This window comes from Falco rusticolus, chromosome 1, assembly GCF_015220075.1.
Source record: "Falco rusticolus isolate bFalRus1 chromosome 1, bFalRus1.pri, whole genome shotgun sequence".
NCBI classification, from domain to species: Eukaryota; Metazoa; Chordata; class Aves; order Falconiformes; family Falconidae; genus Falco; species Falco rusticolus.
In genome coordinates this window covers 31,875,714-31,890,924 of record NC_051187.1, presented here as the reverse complement: position 1 = coordinate 31,890,924, position 15,211 = coordinate 31,875,714, and the positions used below count along the sequence as shown (strand labels likewise).

General features: G+C 59.8%; 1 protein-coding gene across 3 annotated transcripts; it reads right to left on the bottom strand.

The window, feature by feature from the left end:
* Positions 1-138: 138 nt before the first annotated feature.
* Positions 139-11,013, bottom strand: LOC119142505 (myosin regulatory light chain 2A, cardiac muscle isoform-like). 3 transcript variants are annotated; one of them, XM_037375545.1, is made up of 6 exons: positions 10,859-11,013; positions 2,765-2,915; positions 1,783-1,887; positions 512-587; positions 381-429; positions 139-271 (listed from the first exon to the last, which is right to left on the bottom strand). In XM_037375545.1, exons 2-6 carry the CDS (start codon positions 2,826-2,828, stop codon positions 176-178), a joined length of 390 nt encoding a protein of 129 aa, XP_037231442.1. In that variant the 5' UTR covers positions 2,829-2,915; positions 10,859-11,013; the 3' UTR covers positions 139-175. The 3 variants fall into 3 exon arrangements, with proteins under 3 accessions (XP_037231442.1, XP_037231441.1, XP_037231440.1); XM_037375544.1 differs by lacking the exon at positions 10,859-11,013 and having other exon boundaries at positions 2,765-3,006; XM_037375543.1 differs by lacking the exons at positions 1,783-1,887; positions 2,765-2,915; positions 10,859-11,013 and having other exon boundaries at positions 512-838.
* Positions 11,014-15,211: the final 4,198 nt, after the last annotated feature.

The following is a 15,211-nucleotide window of genomic DNA, read 5'->3' as shown; positions in this document are numbered from 1 at the left end:
GCAGACACACCACGCCAGCCCAAGCCCGCTCACAACCACGGCTGGGTTTCCTCTTGCCAAGGGCAGTTTAATGTGGATGCCATTGACGCATTCCCCAAGGGGAGAGGTAAAGGGTCCCCCGCCCCCGTGCACCCCAGACAGAGGTGATCCTGCCAGCCCCAGTGCCGAGCGTGGGCTAGTCCTCTTCACCGTGCGTAATGATGTGGACAAGGTTTTTATAGTCCAGGTTGCCAGAAATGTCCGGAGGGAAGGCTGCGAACATCTGATCGACCTGCCGGGAAACAAACGGGTTGAAAAGGCAGCGCAGAAGGGCTTTGTGGCTGGGGGTCTGTCGGGGTGGAGGGCACAGGAGGCTGGCGAGGGTGGGAAGGAGCTCGTACCTCTTCCTGGGAAAACCTCTCGCCCTGCGTCATCAGCATTTCTTTGATGCTGCAAACAAGAGCACGGTGAGCACCAGGGAGGCCTCGGTGAGGACACCCCCCTGCCCCCCGTCGAGGCACCCCTTACTCACTAGGCAGATTTCAGGCCTTTCCCCTCTGGATCGAACACCTTGAATGCATTCAGGATTGTCTCCTCCGGGTCAGCACCTGCGGGTGACATGGCCACAGCCGTTGGAGGTGGCGGTGGAGGAAGCCAGCTGCAGCCTCCTGCTTCTCCCAGCCTTTGGGGAGAAGGTGAGGGCCAGGCTGGGAAGTGGGGGGCCCACAGGAATGCTGACCCTGCAGCTGGGACCTCGACCGTGGGTGGTGGCATGTAGAGGAGCAGACATAGGGCCATGGTGTGCCCACAGAGCAGGCGGTGTCACCACCGCCCTGGCGTCCGGCAGCTATCTAATCTTTTGGGTGTATTTATAGAGCTCCAGGCACAGACTCGTGGGGCCTCGTTCTGCAGATCTGCCGGGGGGCTGCTGCCTTGGCTGTGGTGATACAGGGTGCAGCTGGATGGGCCCCTTGGGTCAAACCCATGCTGTAGGTAGGGCCCTTGCCAGGGTGGCACTTGGTGGCACCGTTGCTGTCAGCAGGCTCAGGCACTGCAAGATCTCCTGGCCCCTTTTTTCTGGAGGGACAGCAGCAGCACAGCCTGTTGGTTTTTTTAAACGGCTGTGGAAACTGAGGCATGGGGACCTGCTCCTCCCCCGCAAGCGGCTGGGGAGACATGGGATGAGATCCAGCTCTCTGCATGGGCAGCCCCAGCCCTGCCTTTGGGACTGTTGGTATGGCAGGTTGGCACGAGTTTTGGGGTGCAGGGACCTGCCTGGGGACAGCTGCTCAGGGTACATGGCGCTGAGTTTGTCCTAGCTGTGGTGCCTTGGGATGGGGAGGCGGGGGTAGTGCCCAAGGCCACGATTTGGAGGACAAAGACTGGAGCTCTTGGGGAGAGGGGTTCTTGCTGGTTATGGTCCCAACAAAGCCTCTCTCTCTGGGGGGGTCCCTGTGTTGCAACTGGGAGAAGGTGGCACTAAAGGGTGTGGGAGGGGTGGGTGAGGGAGATCATTTCACAGGTATCCCCGGGTTGTCCCTAGGTGTCACCTCTTGGCCGTGGCGTGGGAGGCATCTTTGCTCTGACCCACTCCCCAAGCTCTGCACACCGCAGCATGGCAGTCGGTGCCACCTGCCTTTCCTTGAGCAGCTCCCATCTGAGGCCTCCAAGGAGTCTCTGATGGGTCTCGCCTGGAATGGTGATGGAGATCCTGGGAGCTGGGTGGCCTCCCCACGTGGGACGGGATATTAGTGATGGTGTGGGTGCCCACCAACCCCGCCAGCTTCCCGGGTGCCCCCTCACCTTTCAGTTTCTCTCCAAACATGGTGAGGAACACAGTGAAGTTGATGGGGCCGGGTGCCTCCTTGATCATCTCATCGATCTCCTCGTTTTTCACATTCAGGCGTCCTAGGGGAGAGCAGCGTTGGGCGACTTGTGTGTCCACGTCCTGCTGCAAATTCATGCAGACCTCTGCGCTCCGCTCTACATACTGGGGGCTAGAAGACACAGCACAGGAGCCTTCCCCTGGAGGATTTTGCCCCCAGCCGAGGGAAGCGGCACAGCCCTGGGGAGCCACCTTTGATAAGGAATGGCAGTAGCAGAAGCGATGATGGGAGAATCAACGTGCTGGCTGAGGGTGGGTGGGCTGGACATGTCCAGCTCTGGTTTCTCGGGCTGCAGGATCACAGCAAAGAAGGCTGCAAAGGACTGAGCTGTGCCGCTTCCCTCCTGCACGGCCCCATGGATCAGCCTCCTTCAGCCCTCCTCAGAAGCTGTTTTGGGTCAAACCCACCAGCACTGTGGTTCCCCCTGGCCCCCAGTGCCAGAAACGAACAGGACTGAATGCCTGCGTCCTCTTCCCTGAGCTTGGGGTGTCTTTGGGACTCCCCAGCCCCATCGCGCTTCGTGCTGACCTCCACGACGGGAGAGCCAAGGTTGCAACTTCAGAGCTTCCTACAAACCCCGTCAATCCCTGTAACGCCCGTACACCCAGGGATGCTGTGGGACGGGCACAGCCAGGCAGGGAGCATTTGGCTGTGTGACCCAGGAGCTGGCTCTCTCTGGTACCTACGGGATAAACCACCCGCTGCTGCAGGAGCTGCTCCGAGTCACCCGGCGTGGGATCTCACTCCCTAACAGAACTGGGTTTGGATCAGGCAGTTTCCAGCAAAACAGGAGATCCAGTTAACTGCCGGGGCTTGGCTAAAGGGGGGCTCACAGCTGGTTTCTCACTTAGTAAGTCTAACGTTGAAGCTCCTGGGGAAGGTCCTAAAAGGGGGCTCACCGAGTGCAGCAAACGTGTCTCTCAGATCTGCCTTGTTGACGAAGCCATCCCGGTTCTGATCCATGATGTTTTAAAGCTGGTGCCGGTGGCCACCCTGTCCCTGGAGTTCACGCCAAGGGGGCTTGTGGGGTTTGCAGGAGCAGTCTGGAAACTAGGACCATGCGTGGCAATCAGTTAGCTGAGGGGAATGTGCTCGAGCTTGTCTAGACAACAATTAACATGATGGGGCATGTTTACAGAGCACAGGGAAGTGGGAGACGGATGGCGCCAAGGATGGCGCCAAGGAAAGGTAACACCTTGCTGTTAATTGCTGGTAGTTAACCACCAACCAGGGATTGCCTAGTATGCAATGCTTAGCTTCAAGAACCAATTAGTTTAAAACGCGCAGCTTCTGAAAGTGTATAAAACGCGTGCTTCTGTACAATAAATTGACATTTGCTTGCATCAAGCTGCGTCCCATCTCTTCATTCGCCGCAGGGGTTGGCCCATGTGTCCCAGTGCTGGCTGGTGGCCGGAGGCCATCTCCTCTGCCACAGACGGCTTCTGTGCCCTCAGCCACGTCCCTGCACCTCAGCTGCCATTGCAGGGGGGCTTGGGGGCATCCTTCCCTTTCCTTGCACTCCCTCCCTGCATCCCCCTTCTGCTGGCAGCATCTTCGGGAGCTCTGGGAGGGTTTTATCCATCTCTCCTTCGTGTTCAGAAGGTTTGCATGTTTAACAGCTTGTTCCAAACAGACTTAATTTAGCATCTTTGCCTGATTCAGCTCCATTTTCACTCGGACGGCGGCAATAACCAGGAGGATCTGCCCAGCTCAGGGGTCTGGGGAAGAGCTGCCACCCACAAAACCAGGGGCTGGCTGGGCCGGGGACAAGGCAGGTCACGGGGACGAGGATGGAGAATACCCCCATCCCTGGGCTGTGGCCTGTCCCAGGGATGTGCCCCGTGCTGGGCGCGGGATGTGGCCCCAGGACGATGCAGCTGTGCTGGCCTCCCGAGCCAGAAATAGCAGTGTTATCTGCCATGCGCACGCCCAGACGCACCGCAGTCGAGATAATTTGGGCAAAGCAGTCAAAAAGGCAAATTAATTAAAGCGCATGTGCTAATTGTAGGGGGCATGTGCCTGAAAATAAGTAGCCGCGGCAGAAGCGTGGCCGGTGGGGGGACCCAGGCACCCGGGGGCACCGAGGGCTGAGGCCAGGCACAGCTCAGTGCACGCGCTGCGGGAGCTGCGGTGGGCACCGAGGGGAGGCGGAGGGGCGCTGTGCCCCCCGAGGCGGCTCAGCCTGCGCTCCTGTGCCCCCCTGCGCCCCCCTGTCCCTTAGTGTCCCGCTCGGGTGCCGCCCCAGCCCCCGCAGTGCCCCCCGTGCGCCCCCGCCCCGGCCCGCTGGGACGCGCTGCAGCGCGGCGGCCGCCGCCAGGTGGCGCCATTGTAGCGGGCGCGGTGCGGGCGCTGCCTGGTCCCCGGCGGGGCAGGGAGAGGGGAAGGGTCGGGGGAGATGGGAGGGCAGGGAGAGGGGAGGGGGCAGGGGAGATGGGAGGGCAGGGAGAGGGGAGGGGGTAGGGGGAGAGAGGGGAGGGCAGGGAGAGGGAAGGGGGCAGGGTGAGTGAGGGGAGGGCAGGGAGAGGTGATGGAGCAGGGGGAGATGGGGGAGCACGGAGAGGTGATGGGGCAAGGGGAGAGGTGATGGGGCAAGGGGAGAGGTGATGGGGCAAGGGGAGAGGGAGGGCAGGGAGAGATGGGAGGGCAGGGAGAGATGGGAGGGCAGGGAGAGGGGAGGGGGTAGGGGGAGAGAGGGGAGGGCAGGGAGAGGGAAGGGGGCAGGGGGAGTGAGGGGAGGGCAGGGAGAGGTGATGGAGCAGGGGGAGATGGGGGAGCAGGGAGAGGTGATGGGGCAAGGGGAGAGGGAGGGCAGGAGAGATGGGAGGGCAGGGAGAGGGGAGGGGGCAGGGGGAGAGGGGAGGGAGGGGGGAGGGGGAGAGAAAAGATGGCAGGGAGAGGAGAGGGGGCAGGGGGAGTGAGGGGAGGGGAGGGGATGGGATGGGATAGGGAGAGATGGGGGAAGGAGGAGGGGAGAGGGGCAGGGGGAAATGGGGGGGCATGGAGACGATCGGCAGGAGGAGAGGGGGGCAGGGGGAGAGAGGCAGGGAGAGGGGAGAGGAGAAGTCAGGGAGAGGGGCGGAGAGAAAGGGGCGGGGGGGGGAGTGCAGGGAGATGGGCAGAGGTAGAGGGACTAGGGGAGAGGGCACGGGCAGGGGAAGAAGGATGATGGGAGAGGGCAGGGAGAGGGAAAGGGAGGGACAGGAGGAAAAGAAGCAGAAGGGAGAGGGGCGGGGGGGAGAGAGACAGGGAAAAGGAGTAGGAGGGAGAGGGGAGACTGCCATGAAGTCACATCAGCAGGATGTATCCAGTAAGTATCCTGGGGGAGCCCACAAGCCCCAAGGAAAGCAGGACAAGCGAAAGAAATCTGCCTGGAGGAAGCGCACCCCAGGTCCAGCCCAGCACGATGCTAATATAGACAGTCCCAGACCTTTCTGTCTCCCCAGTTTTGCCTTGATGGGAGAGGTTTGGGCACTCTGGGGCATCCCCTTCCAACAGCAATTGCAGCACTGGGCAAGAAACTGGGTGCTCTCGTTCTGGCTCAGTGACGTTATTAATGCCCGATTAGGTAGGTGATGGAACGAGACAGTAAAGTGCACGGTCAAAGGCCAGCGGATGACCTGAGGTGGATCAGCAGGGTTTCCCTGCCCCAGCATCAGCCTGGCAGCTGTGCTGCTGGAGCAGAAAGCTTTGGACACAGCAGCGAGCGGGTCTGTGGGACGAGGCAGAGCAGGGCTCCTTCAGCACAAACCTCCCTGGTGAAGAGTCAGCCTGGCAAAGCCACTTGCAGCCTTTTTATTTGATTTAGGACATGTCTCCTGGTAATTAGCCTGTCTCGGCCCTGCCGTTTTTCTGAAGCAGAATTTCAGAGCAGCTCACACTGAGAATAGCCCCTTGCCCAGCCCATCGCCAGCACCACAGCCCTTCTCTAGAGAAGGAACAGATTGTTCTCAGCAGTCTGGCCCATTTGCCATTTCTACAAGCTGGCTGGATTTGCTCTTTATTGCCACTCACTCAGCAACTGATCTTTTGCAAGATCGCAGCTATCAGTTGCCTCCCCTCCTGCCAGCCGTTGCTTCATGGCCCTGGCTGCAGGTCCAAGGCCTTACAAGGGACATCAGCTGAGTTTTGTAACCGGCAGTTTATTGCCCAAGAGTTGATTTAAATTAAAGCTTTAGAAAAGAAAATCCCAAGGGTTCGGGCTGCCAACTTCTCTTAGGGTAAATGCGAAGCAACTCCCAAAGAAATGCAGAGGTGGCACTAATCAAAGTCGGGTTATAATGAGTCCTCCTGAGCGTTTTGCTCGGTGTGTCAGCACACATTCCTGGGACTAGTTCAAAGGGAAGCTGCACAGCTCAGAGAAGGGCTGGAAGAGAGAGCCTGTTTCTAACCCTGCTGCTGATGGAGATTTGCCATGGGTTGGGCGTGCAGGAGCGGTCACCCCCACCGGCCAGCAGCACCCCGGCGCACCAGCCACAAGTGGTCCTTGCCTTCCCCAGTGGTACCTCCCCAGGCAGGCAGAGGCAGGCTGCCCTGGCCAGGCAGGGCAGAGGGATGCAGGGATGCAGCCATCCCCTGCCTGCTCACTCTTCAGGAGGAGGAGAGGAGCAGGAGGCAGCAGAGCTGAGTCAGTTGCTTGGCAACACCCCTGCAAATCTCCATCCTGTCAGAAAACATTTTTTTCCAGCAATTCGGATGGGTTTCACAGGTGCAGGATCAGGCCTGGCTGATCAGGTGGTTTTAAGAAACCACACATCGTACCTGGAGGGGCCACGCATCCACTTTGGCCAGGTCCCAGCCATGCAGCCAGACACGGGCTGTGAAATGCGGCTCCCAATGGGCACTGCACAGCGGGGAGGGCTGCAAGGGGGGTGACAAGGCTTCCTGGGGCTCCTACACCCCCATTTCAGCCTCCGCTCAGGGACCACGATGCTCTGCATCATCCCTGTCCCAGCAAAAGACAAGGGATGGAGCAGTCTCTCGCTCTCCCGTCTGCAGGTAACCCATGAATGGGATGTCAGCCACCTCCGGGGGGAAATGAGCAGCGCTGTGAGCTCAGGTGAGCTGCTCCCCGGTCCTGCGGGCTGGGGCAGGCCCTCTGTTAGCTGCCCCTTGGTGTCTCTGCGCTGGCAGAGAAGCTGAACGAGGCTGATCCTAGTTCCATCTCTGCATCCCTCCATCACTGCAGCAACTAGGCTGTGGCAGCACCATCCCCTGCTCACCCTCACCTTTCCTCTGACATCCCGTGCTTTAGCTCTCCTTCAGTCTGCGCCTGGCTTCCTTGAGCCCCCAAATCCAACAGTCACACCTGACCTGAAAACCAGTCTATCTCCCCTGTGACCGTCCAGCATCTGCGGTCTTCTCTCTGCATGCAGAGAGGAAGAAGGAAGGTAGGCCAGGCTGTTCCCAGCATTTCATGGAGAACAGGGACAGGAGGGAGCATCCTCCAAGCAAAGCAGGATGCTGGGGGCCACGCTGGGCTCAGTGGTGGAAATACAGCGGAAGAGGGCAGGAGCTGAGGGAGTGTGAAACAGCCCCAGATCACTGCCAAGCAGGCTGGATCCTGGCACTTAGGGCATTTTGCTCTGCTCCTGCTTGCATTTCCCATGGGAGATGCTCCCAGCCTTGTCACCTGGGAGCAGCAGGAGCCAGCGAGGCAGCAGCAGGTCCTGCGGGAGCTCAGCATCACCATCAGCATCCTGGAGAGGCAGGACGAGCCATCCAAAAGTGCCATTAACCCCTCTGCACTTCGGCATGAGCCGATTTGTGTGGGAGCTGATCCTTCTGTTCAGAGCTAACCAAGAGGGGAATTTCCTCAAAGAAAACAAAATGGTCTCAGCTGGAATTTTCCCCTCACCTACGCTGGCACAACCCCTTCTCCTCCAGTGTGGGAGGGGAACTTGGCCCGCTGATATTATATGCCAAGATTAGATCGGGATAATGATGTACTGTTGGGCTTTCTATAGATTCTCAGGTCACTTTGCAAACATGAATTAATCTTGACAATGCAGCTGCAAGGAAATGGAGGTTTTACTGTTCCTGATTTAAAGGGAGGGAAACTGAGACCCAGGGAGTAAATGCTTTTCGCAAGGTTGCAGAGAAAACAAGCTATGGAAGCTGGGAGTCTCGAAACCAGGGTCTCGAAAGCCTTTCCGCTTCTCGCAGCGCTGCAGAGCGCTCCTTCCCACACAACCCCATTCTGGAGCATCGCTTTACACCAGCCCCAAACGTAAGTCTCTTTTATATTTAGCTCCCAGGTTCTGTAAAGGGACATTATATAACAGACCTCAAGTGTGGCATTTCATAATTTACCAGCTCAATCTGTGCTGCTTCTCGAAACCCGCCTGTGCAGCGTATTCCCCGGCGCAGCGCAGAGCCTTCTCCCACCTCCTTCTGAGCTGGCAAAATATCCCACTGGGCACTTACCTGCAGTTTTAAAATGCTGCGCTGTGCCATCCCCTGGCCCCAGGCCGCCGTGCCGTCTCTCAAGCAATCAGCTCCATTTTCATTGTCCAATTTCTTGCTCCTGCAGGAGGAGGAAAGGACGTAGCTGGACACACTGCTCTCAGAGGGCAGGCGTAGCCCTCGCCAGCGGGAAATCCTCTGCTGGGTTGCAAAATGGCCCAACGGGCTCTGAAGTCCCCAGGAGGAGGTGGGAAGGGACAGCACCCAGGCACCTTTGCCCAGCTGGGCTCTGCAGGGAGTCCCACCCATTTCTCTGGCAAAAACTGGTGTCCCCAAAGCTGGGGCTGAGTGAGACGATGCAACCAGCAGTCAGCACCGTGCAGGGATGGCCCTGCTGCCAGACAGTCCCTGTATCCCTGCTGCTCTCACCCCGGGCACGCCAGGAGGACTGTGGACACCCATGCTTCAGGAATGGGGGCTTTACGTCCTGGGATGCACCCCCCAGGGAGAAGCAACCCAGCCCTGAAGCTCCAGAGGCCACACGGTGTCTGATGCTCAGTGCTCCCTGACAGACCGTCTGGCCATTCTTCCCAGACTCTGCCGCTCCAGTCCAGCTTGCAAGAGCCGACGCTTTGGGAAGGCCCCGCATTGCCACCACACACTCGTCCCCACGTGTGTTTGTCCTTTCTCTGACCGATGGCGAACGTTAAGCACGGACGCACCGCAGCAGGGAAGAGCGTGTTGCTAATGGTGAGGGCTCAGCCTGCTCTCCTCTGCCTGCAGTAAATGGTATGCTGGGCTTCAAGAGAGATTTTCCAGCAGCTCCTCTGCCTCGGCAGCGGAGCATCCTCCCCGGACACAGGGGTCCTGCCAGGGGACACAAGTCTGCCCCGGCACAGAGTAGGAGAAGGCAAATAGGAAACCCACAACAGCATTGCTCCCCTTGGCACTGTGGCACAAGCCCGGTGTGCCGGCAGCCCACAGACCCCTGCTCCATCCCTGTGTTGAAGCTTCTCGGTGCTCTGAATGTCTGATTGACTGGTGCAGAGTTTGGAATTCTGTGTTAAAGTGTAAAGGCAAGGAGGGAAACCCAGGGTACCAGCTTTTAGGATGCCAGCCCTGACGGGTGCCAGCATCCAGCTGGGGAGGCGCATCGTGAGTTAAGCACCGTTGCAGGGCTGACACCTCCCAAGGTGAGTGATGCTGGCAGGGCAAACTCGATTGACGGTGTTTCTGGCTTAAATCCTTGCCTGCAGGCTGAGGCAAGAAACCACGTTAAGGAATATTAGCTTCTTCCTCCAAAAAACAAGCACTTAACTCCCGGATGATTGTAGCATTCAACATCTGCAATAAACAACAGAAAGGACTTGGGGTGTGACTCAGAGAGGGATGAGGAAATCGCCACAAAATTCAAATCCTGAGCTGAAAATACTACTTTACTAAAAATACACGTCCAGCCTGTTTCAGTGCCTGAGACTGTCTCCACCCTGGGAGGCGAGTTTCAGTCACACCACTGAATATCATCAGCAAACAAGTCGTTTCAATCAAAGTGCTGCCGAGTAGCACATTATCTACATGTTTCATATATGCCTACCAATTCATCAGGGTTGCTCAAACTCTGCCTTTCCCAGCCAGCCCCAGGCCAGCAGAGCTGCTTAGACACATGCATTAATAAGGAAGGAGAAAAAAAAAAAAAAAGGAGGAAAGAAAAATAAGGAAAAACTCCTTGGAAAATATGAATGGATTGTTTCCTCTTTTTTAATTCGTTTCCCCCCCCCCCCATTTTTTTTATTTATTTTTTTTTAAGTAGAGGGCATTAGGCCAAGCTGGCACAAGGTCACCTTTCCCACCATCATCCCGGCGAGGCGACGAAGCCTGCCCAGAAGTCAATCCCCACCGCTCCCTCTCCCGCTCTGCACCCAGCCACAGCCACCTGGTCCAGCAGAACGGCAGGGACGGAGCCTGCCCACCGACCCCCACCCCCCCCACCGGGATGGAGGGCTGCCCACCGCCCGGCCCCGCCGGCAAAGTTCCCCCTGCCACAGACCCACGGAAAAGTAGCCGCCAGCGTTTTGCCTTTCCATAACGGTCTGCGCGCACCCGCAGGTCCCCAGCGTGCCGTAGCGGGGAACGCTGCCCAGCCCCGGCGCCGAGCGCCCTAATCCTGCCCAGCCACAATGCCCGAGCTGAGCAGTCGTGGCCAGCCGGCCGGCCGCGCTACCTGCGGTACTTTTCGGGTCGCCTAGCACAGATGCGGCACGGGATCCGCTTCAAAGCCAAAATGTATGAAAGGCTGGAACTGTTGCTGCAGCACCGGAGCCCCAGAAATCGCACTCCCATTTGTTTACTCCCCTACGAAGCGTGCTACGTCTTAAACTCCGTAATATCCTACAGGGATGAACCCATTTCATGTCCGTGTCAACCAGCCTTTCGGCTTCTGTAGTAGAGCCAGGCTGGGTTTCATCCCATGACGCTGGGCGAGCTATTGTGTTAATTAGCCGCCTCCCCGCGACCGCGGTGCCTATTTAAGGTCACGGGCTGCCAGCACCCCCCGACCAGCCTCCCCCCGCCCGCGTTAACAAAGGACTTACCGTTACCGCCGAGGGCACCACGGCGGGGCACGGCGGCCGGGACCTGCCCAGCGCCACAAAGGCGCCCCCCGCCCCCGCGCCGCAGCCCGCCCCGGTCCCGCACGCCGCCGGCCGGCCCCGGCCCGCGGTAACAATGGCAGCGCGGCGGGGCTCCGGCCGGCGCCGCTCCGCCCGCCCCGGGCTACCGCGCCCCCGCCGGCCCCGGGCAGCGGGGAGCGGGCCGGCCCCGCCGCGGCGGGGGGGGCGACAGGCGGCGGGGACACTTGGCGGCCCGCGGGCACCTGCGGCTGCGCTCCGCGGGCGGGCACCGCCACAAACTTGGCGGAGCGGCGCGGGGGGCCGCGCTCCCCGCAACTTCATCCCGCGCAACTTCCCTCCCTCCCGCCGGGGCGGAGCGGCGGCCGCCCCCCCGGCCCCGCTGTCACCTCGGGGGCGGCGGGGCGGGGGCCGGGCGGCTCCATCGCCGCTAGCGCTGCTCCATGCTCCCGGGCGGCGCCGAACAAAGAGCGGCGGCGGCGGGGATCAATTTCTGATACCTATCGATGGGGAAGGGCGGGCGGAGGGAGGGCGGGAGCGGGCGGGGGGGGGCGGCCGCCCGGATCCCCCCCCCGCCGCCAGCCCCGCGGCCGCCGCCGCCGCCACCAACCTGGAGCCGGCGGACATCAAACCGCGTCCGGTACCGAAACATCGATCCCACGTCGGCGGCCATCTTGGGGGAGCCCGGCGGCGCGGAGGGGCGCGGAGCGGCGCGGAGGGGAGCGCAGCACAGCGCAGCGCAGCGCAGCGCCCGCCGCCGCGCCCCGCGGGGAGGGACGGGCCGCCCCCCTCCCCGGCACCGGAACACTCCCCCCCCCGGCTCCGGGATCCCGCCGGACCTCGCCGGGGAAGGGGCGCAGCACCTCGGCGCAACGATCCCCCCCCCCCGCCCCCCCCCCCAATAAATCAGTATTTTCTTAAAGCAGCGCTTTAAGAACCCGGCTCAGCGGTTGGGCTTGAGGGTCTCCAAGGTCTTTCCCAGCCGCAATTGGCTCCGTGACACCCAGTGCCGCAGGAAGGTGGGAAACGGCCACCCAGCAGCCACCCGTCAAACTTTTTCAGCGGGGGCTGGGTTTTTCTCTTGCCCTCCCTTAACCTGACACATCCAGCACCTTTGACCCTGGTGGGAGTTGCTCCAGCAAACGCGCTCCAGGAAAAATCCCAACGTCCAGGCCACGTTCGGGCTCTGTTTTTAAATTAACGTGCCTGGGCACGGAAGAATTTGACCAACTTCATCGGAGAGCAGCCAGCAGCGCCTGGGCACTACCAAAACCTGGCCAAGAAATACCCCCGTGGCTTTCCTACCCCAAAACAACCCGAATAACTTCCCACCTCTGCCCCACAGCCTGTCAAACCAACTATGCAATGTTAATTGAGCTTTGAGTGTTAATTCCCTTTGCCCAGGGGCAAGCAGCCACCCCACCCCACCCACCTCCCGCCGTGCTTGCACCAGAGGGACCCCAGCATCACCGGCCGTGACTCGCTTTTCAGCGGAGAAGGGCTGAGCTGCCCCTTCGGGTACGTTTTGCAGCGGGTATTTGCAGACCAAGCAAGTGCAGCGTTTTAATATTCCTGCTAAGGAGCAGGTAACACCCCAAGCTGTTGTGCAGACACGTGCACGCCTCTGCGCATGGAAGAGCCCAGGGCTCCTGCCAGGTGGTGACACAAACCCACAGCCCTTCTCTGGTCCCCAAGGCCCAGCGTGGGGCAAGCTGCCCACCCCCCACCCCCCCATGGAGGGGGATGCAGCCTTGCAGCGTTGGCCCAGGCTCACCAGCCCCGGGCACTGCTTTGCCTCTGAAGCTGCGGGGAGGCTGAGGGCAGCACGCAGTAGCCCCCTGGCTCACCAGCGTGCTGCTCCTCCCATCTTACCCGTCACCGCTTGCCACGGCGGAGATCCCAGTGGAGGAGTTGGAGGGGCTGGAGGAAGATGGTCAGCCATCCCGGCAGCCTCCACTACCCGTGCACATGGATGCCAGCAAAGCCAGGACAAGCACTCCTGCAGCTGTCACTCGGGGTCTTCCACCATCCCAGCCCCAAAGCTCTTGGCTCCTCTCACTGCCGTGGCTCTTGTGGCACTGGAGCCTCTCCCTGCACATGGCTGGGGAGAGAACAGCATCCCCCCCATCCCGGGGCTTGGCCCCACCTGGCAGCTCAGGTATCATCCTGCTGACGTTACTTGCATTTTGCAGAACCCTTGGAATTCCAATAAAAAGTATAGCTGGAGTTCAGAAGATACTGAAGAAGAGGAGTAGCCTTCAAACCGCACCCGGCTCTGCGGGTGCTTCTGACAGGTCTGCTCCTTCCCTTCTCGCCATCTGAAGCTCACCGGCACCAGGAAAACTGTCCAAAAGGGTAAGGCAGACACCCAAAGTGACCTTGGTACCACGCTGTAGCACAAGCGGCTAGGAAATGATCTCTTCTTTCTCATCTCTTCCAGTCAGAGAAACTCAGAGCTGCTCACAATCCCACAATTGCAAAACGCCTCAGGCAGAAGAACGAGTGAACAGAAAATCAAAGTTCAAAGAAAGGATTTGCAAGAGCCAAGACGGCTTGTGTTAGAGAGAGCCTGGACGCTCCCAAGACCCCCGCTCCAGCTCCTTCCCCACCTCCAGAGCTGGCTGGAGAAGTGGGCTCCCGCGGCAGGTCCTGCTCACAGTGCAGCAACAAAAGCACCCGGCCGCCTGGAACTGGTGAAGCCCAACGCAGTTGCAAACACTCAGCTGAAACCTCAGCACCACTGGCATCAACAGCAAACTCCATGGATGCACCAAGACCCCAACCATCACCAGCCTCTGCACTGTCCCTGCTGGAGTACACCCAAGTCAAGCACCCAGCTTTGCTCTGGAAATAAATAGATCCTCTCTCAGCCCCCACAACCACAAAAACCAGAAAACCTGAGCCCCCTGGAAGGCACTGAGATTTGTAATGAGGTTGGGTCTGCTGGTGGTGCCAGGCAAGTGTCTCACCTTTGGCTTAATGAGGCTGCAATTAGCCAGCAGTGAGAGCACCAGCTGTGCAAGGCGGGGATCCCTCCAGGGGAATTCATTTCCATCCCTCCATCCCTCTCTCAGGGCCCTGCACAGGGCGGGGTGGGGGGGTGGGGGGGTGGGGCTTGGTCTTGGGCTTGGGCTTGGGCTTGGGCTTGGGCTTGGGGTTGGGGTTGGGGGGTGGTGCTGGTGGTGCTGGTGCTGGTGGTGGTGGTGGTGGTGGGTGGTTACAGGTGGGTCAATAAACCCAGGTGGGATGGATGCTCTTAGCTGAGGTGAGAGTTGGTTTCTGCTGTTGATGCCAAGGTGTCAAGGTGTCCTCCCCTTGGGGATGGCTCAATCTGTTCATGACCAAGATGTTCCAGGTATCTGCTGTTGGGCACCATCAGAGACAGGTCGCACCAAGGGGACCTTCTCCCCGCACCCACAAAGCTGATCTTATGCCCATACATCACTGCCCCACTCTGCTGCTGAGGGAACAGGGGAGCCTGCTCGTAAGTCAGAAATAGATCTAACGGCATCTTTGGTGAGCAAATTAAATGTGGGCTTTGGAGGAATGTTTCTGTTTGGCCAAATCACTATTAAATCGATGGGAGCCGTAAGGAAGAGGAGAGGGGCTGTGCCCTGTGCCACACAGAGGGATGGAGAGGTGCAGGGCAGCACCCTCCATCCCTGCTCCCCCTGTGTCCCCGTGTCCCCTTGGGCAGCGTCCCTCTGGACCCCGGGGAACCCCGGGGGAGCAGGGGGAGCCCGGCCCCACCGCCCACCGCCCCTAAGGGCTCGCCCGCCCGGGGGAGGGCTGCGAGGTGCGGGTTAATAAATCAGTTTGTCTCCAGAAGGGTTTGCTTTGTGCGCCTGACAATAGCCCGTTGTAAATGGCAGCCTCTTGCCTCCTCTTCTGAAAGGCTTTTCATTAAAATATGGAAGGGGCTTTTCTGTGTACTTTAAACAAAAAAAAAGAAAAGGATTTCAGCATACTCCCATTTCAGGCATTTATTCTCTCCTTCCTGACATCTGCGATCCACATGGTAGGTCCTTTGTGCGGTGATCTGGCCCCGGTAGGTGGCCGAGGGGTGATGCTGGCGCAGGCCAGCAGTGACGGGCCAGCGGTGACGGTGACGGTGAGCCTTATCCCAAGGATGGGCAGGGGGATGGCAGGCGCCACACCAAGGGACAGCAGCGCCATCAGGTCCTGGGGCTGGCCAGGAGCTGGGGCCCAGCTTCAGCCCGGGGCACAGAGCAGAAAGACCCTCATGGGGACCCAGAGGGCCACTGCCGGAGCCCTGCTCCCATCCCATGAAGCAGCATGGCCCTGTCAGCTGTCACC

What these genes read in the sequence shown, in the direction of transcription:
- LOC119142505 (XM_037375543.1), bottom strand. Translation starts at nt 777, where the DNA reads ATGGCCCTATGTCTGCTCCTCTACATGCCACCACCCACGGTCGAGGTC. An exon ending in AAAGGCCTGAAATCTGCCTA is followed by an intron (nt 430 to 511) that starts GTGAGTAAGGGG and finishes TCTTGTTTGCAG; the next exon opens with CATCAAAGAAATGCTGATGA. An exon ending in AGAGGTTTTCCCAGGAAGAG is followed by an intron (nt 272 to 380) that starts GTACGAGCTCCT and finishes GTTTCCCGGCAG; the next exon opens with GTCGATCAGATGTTCGCAGC.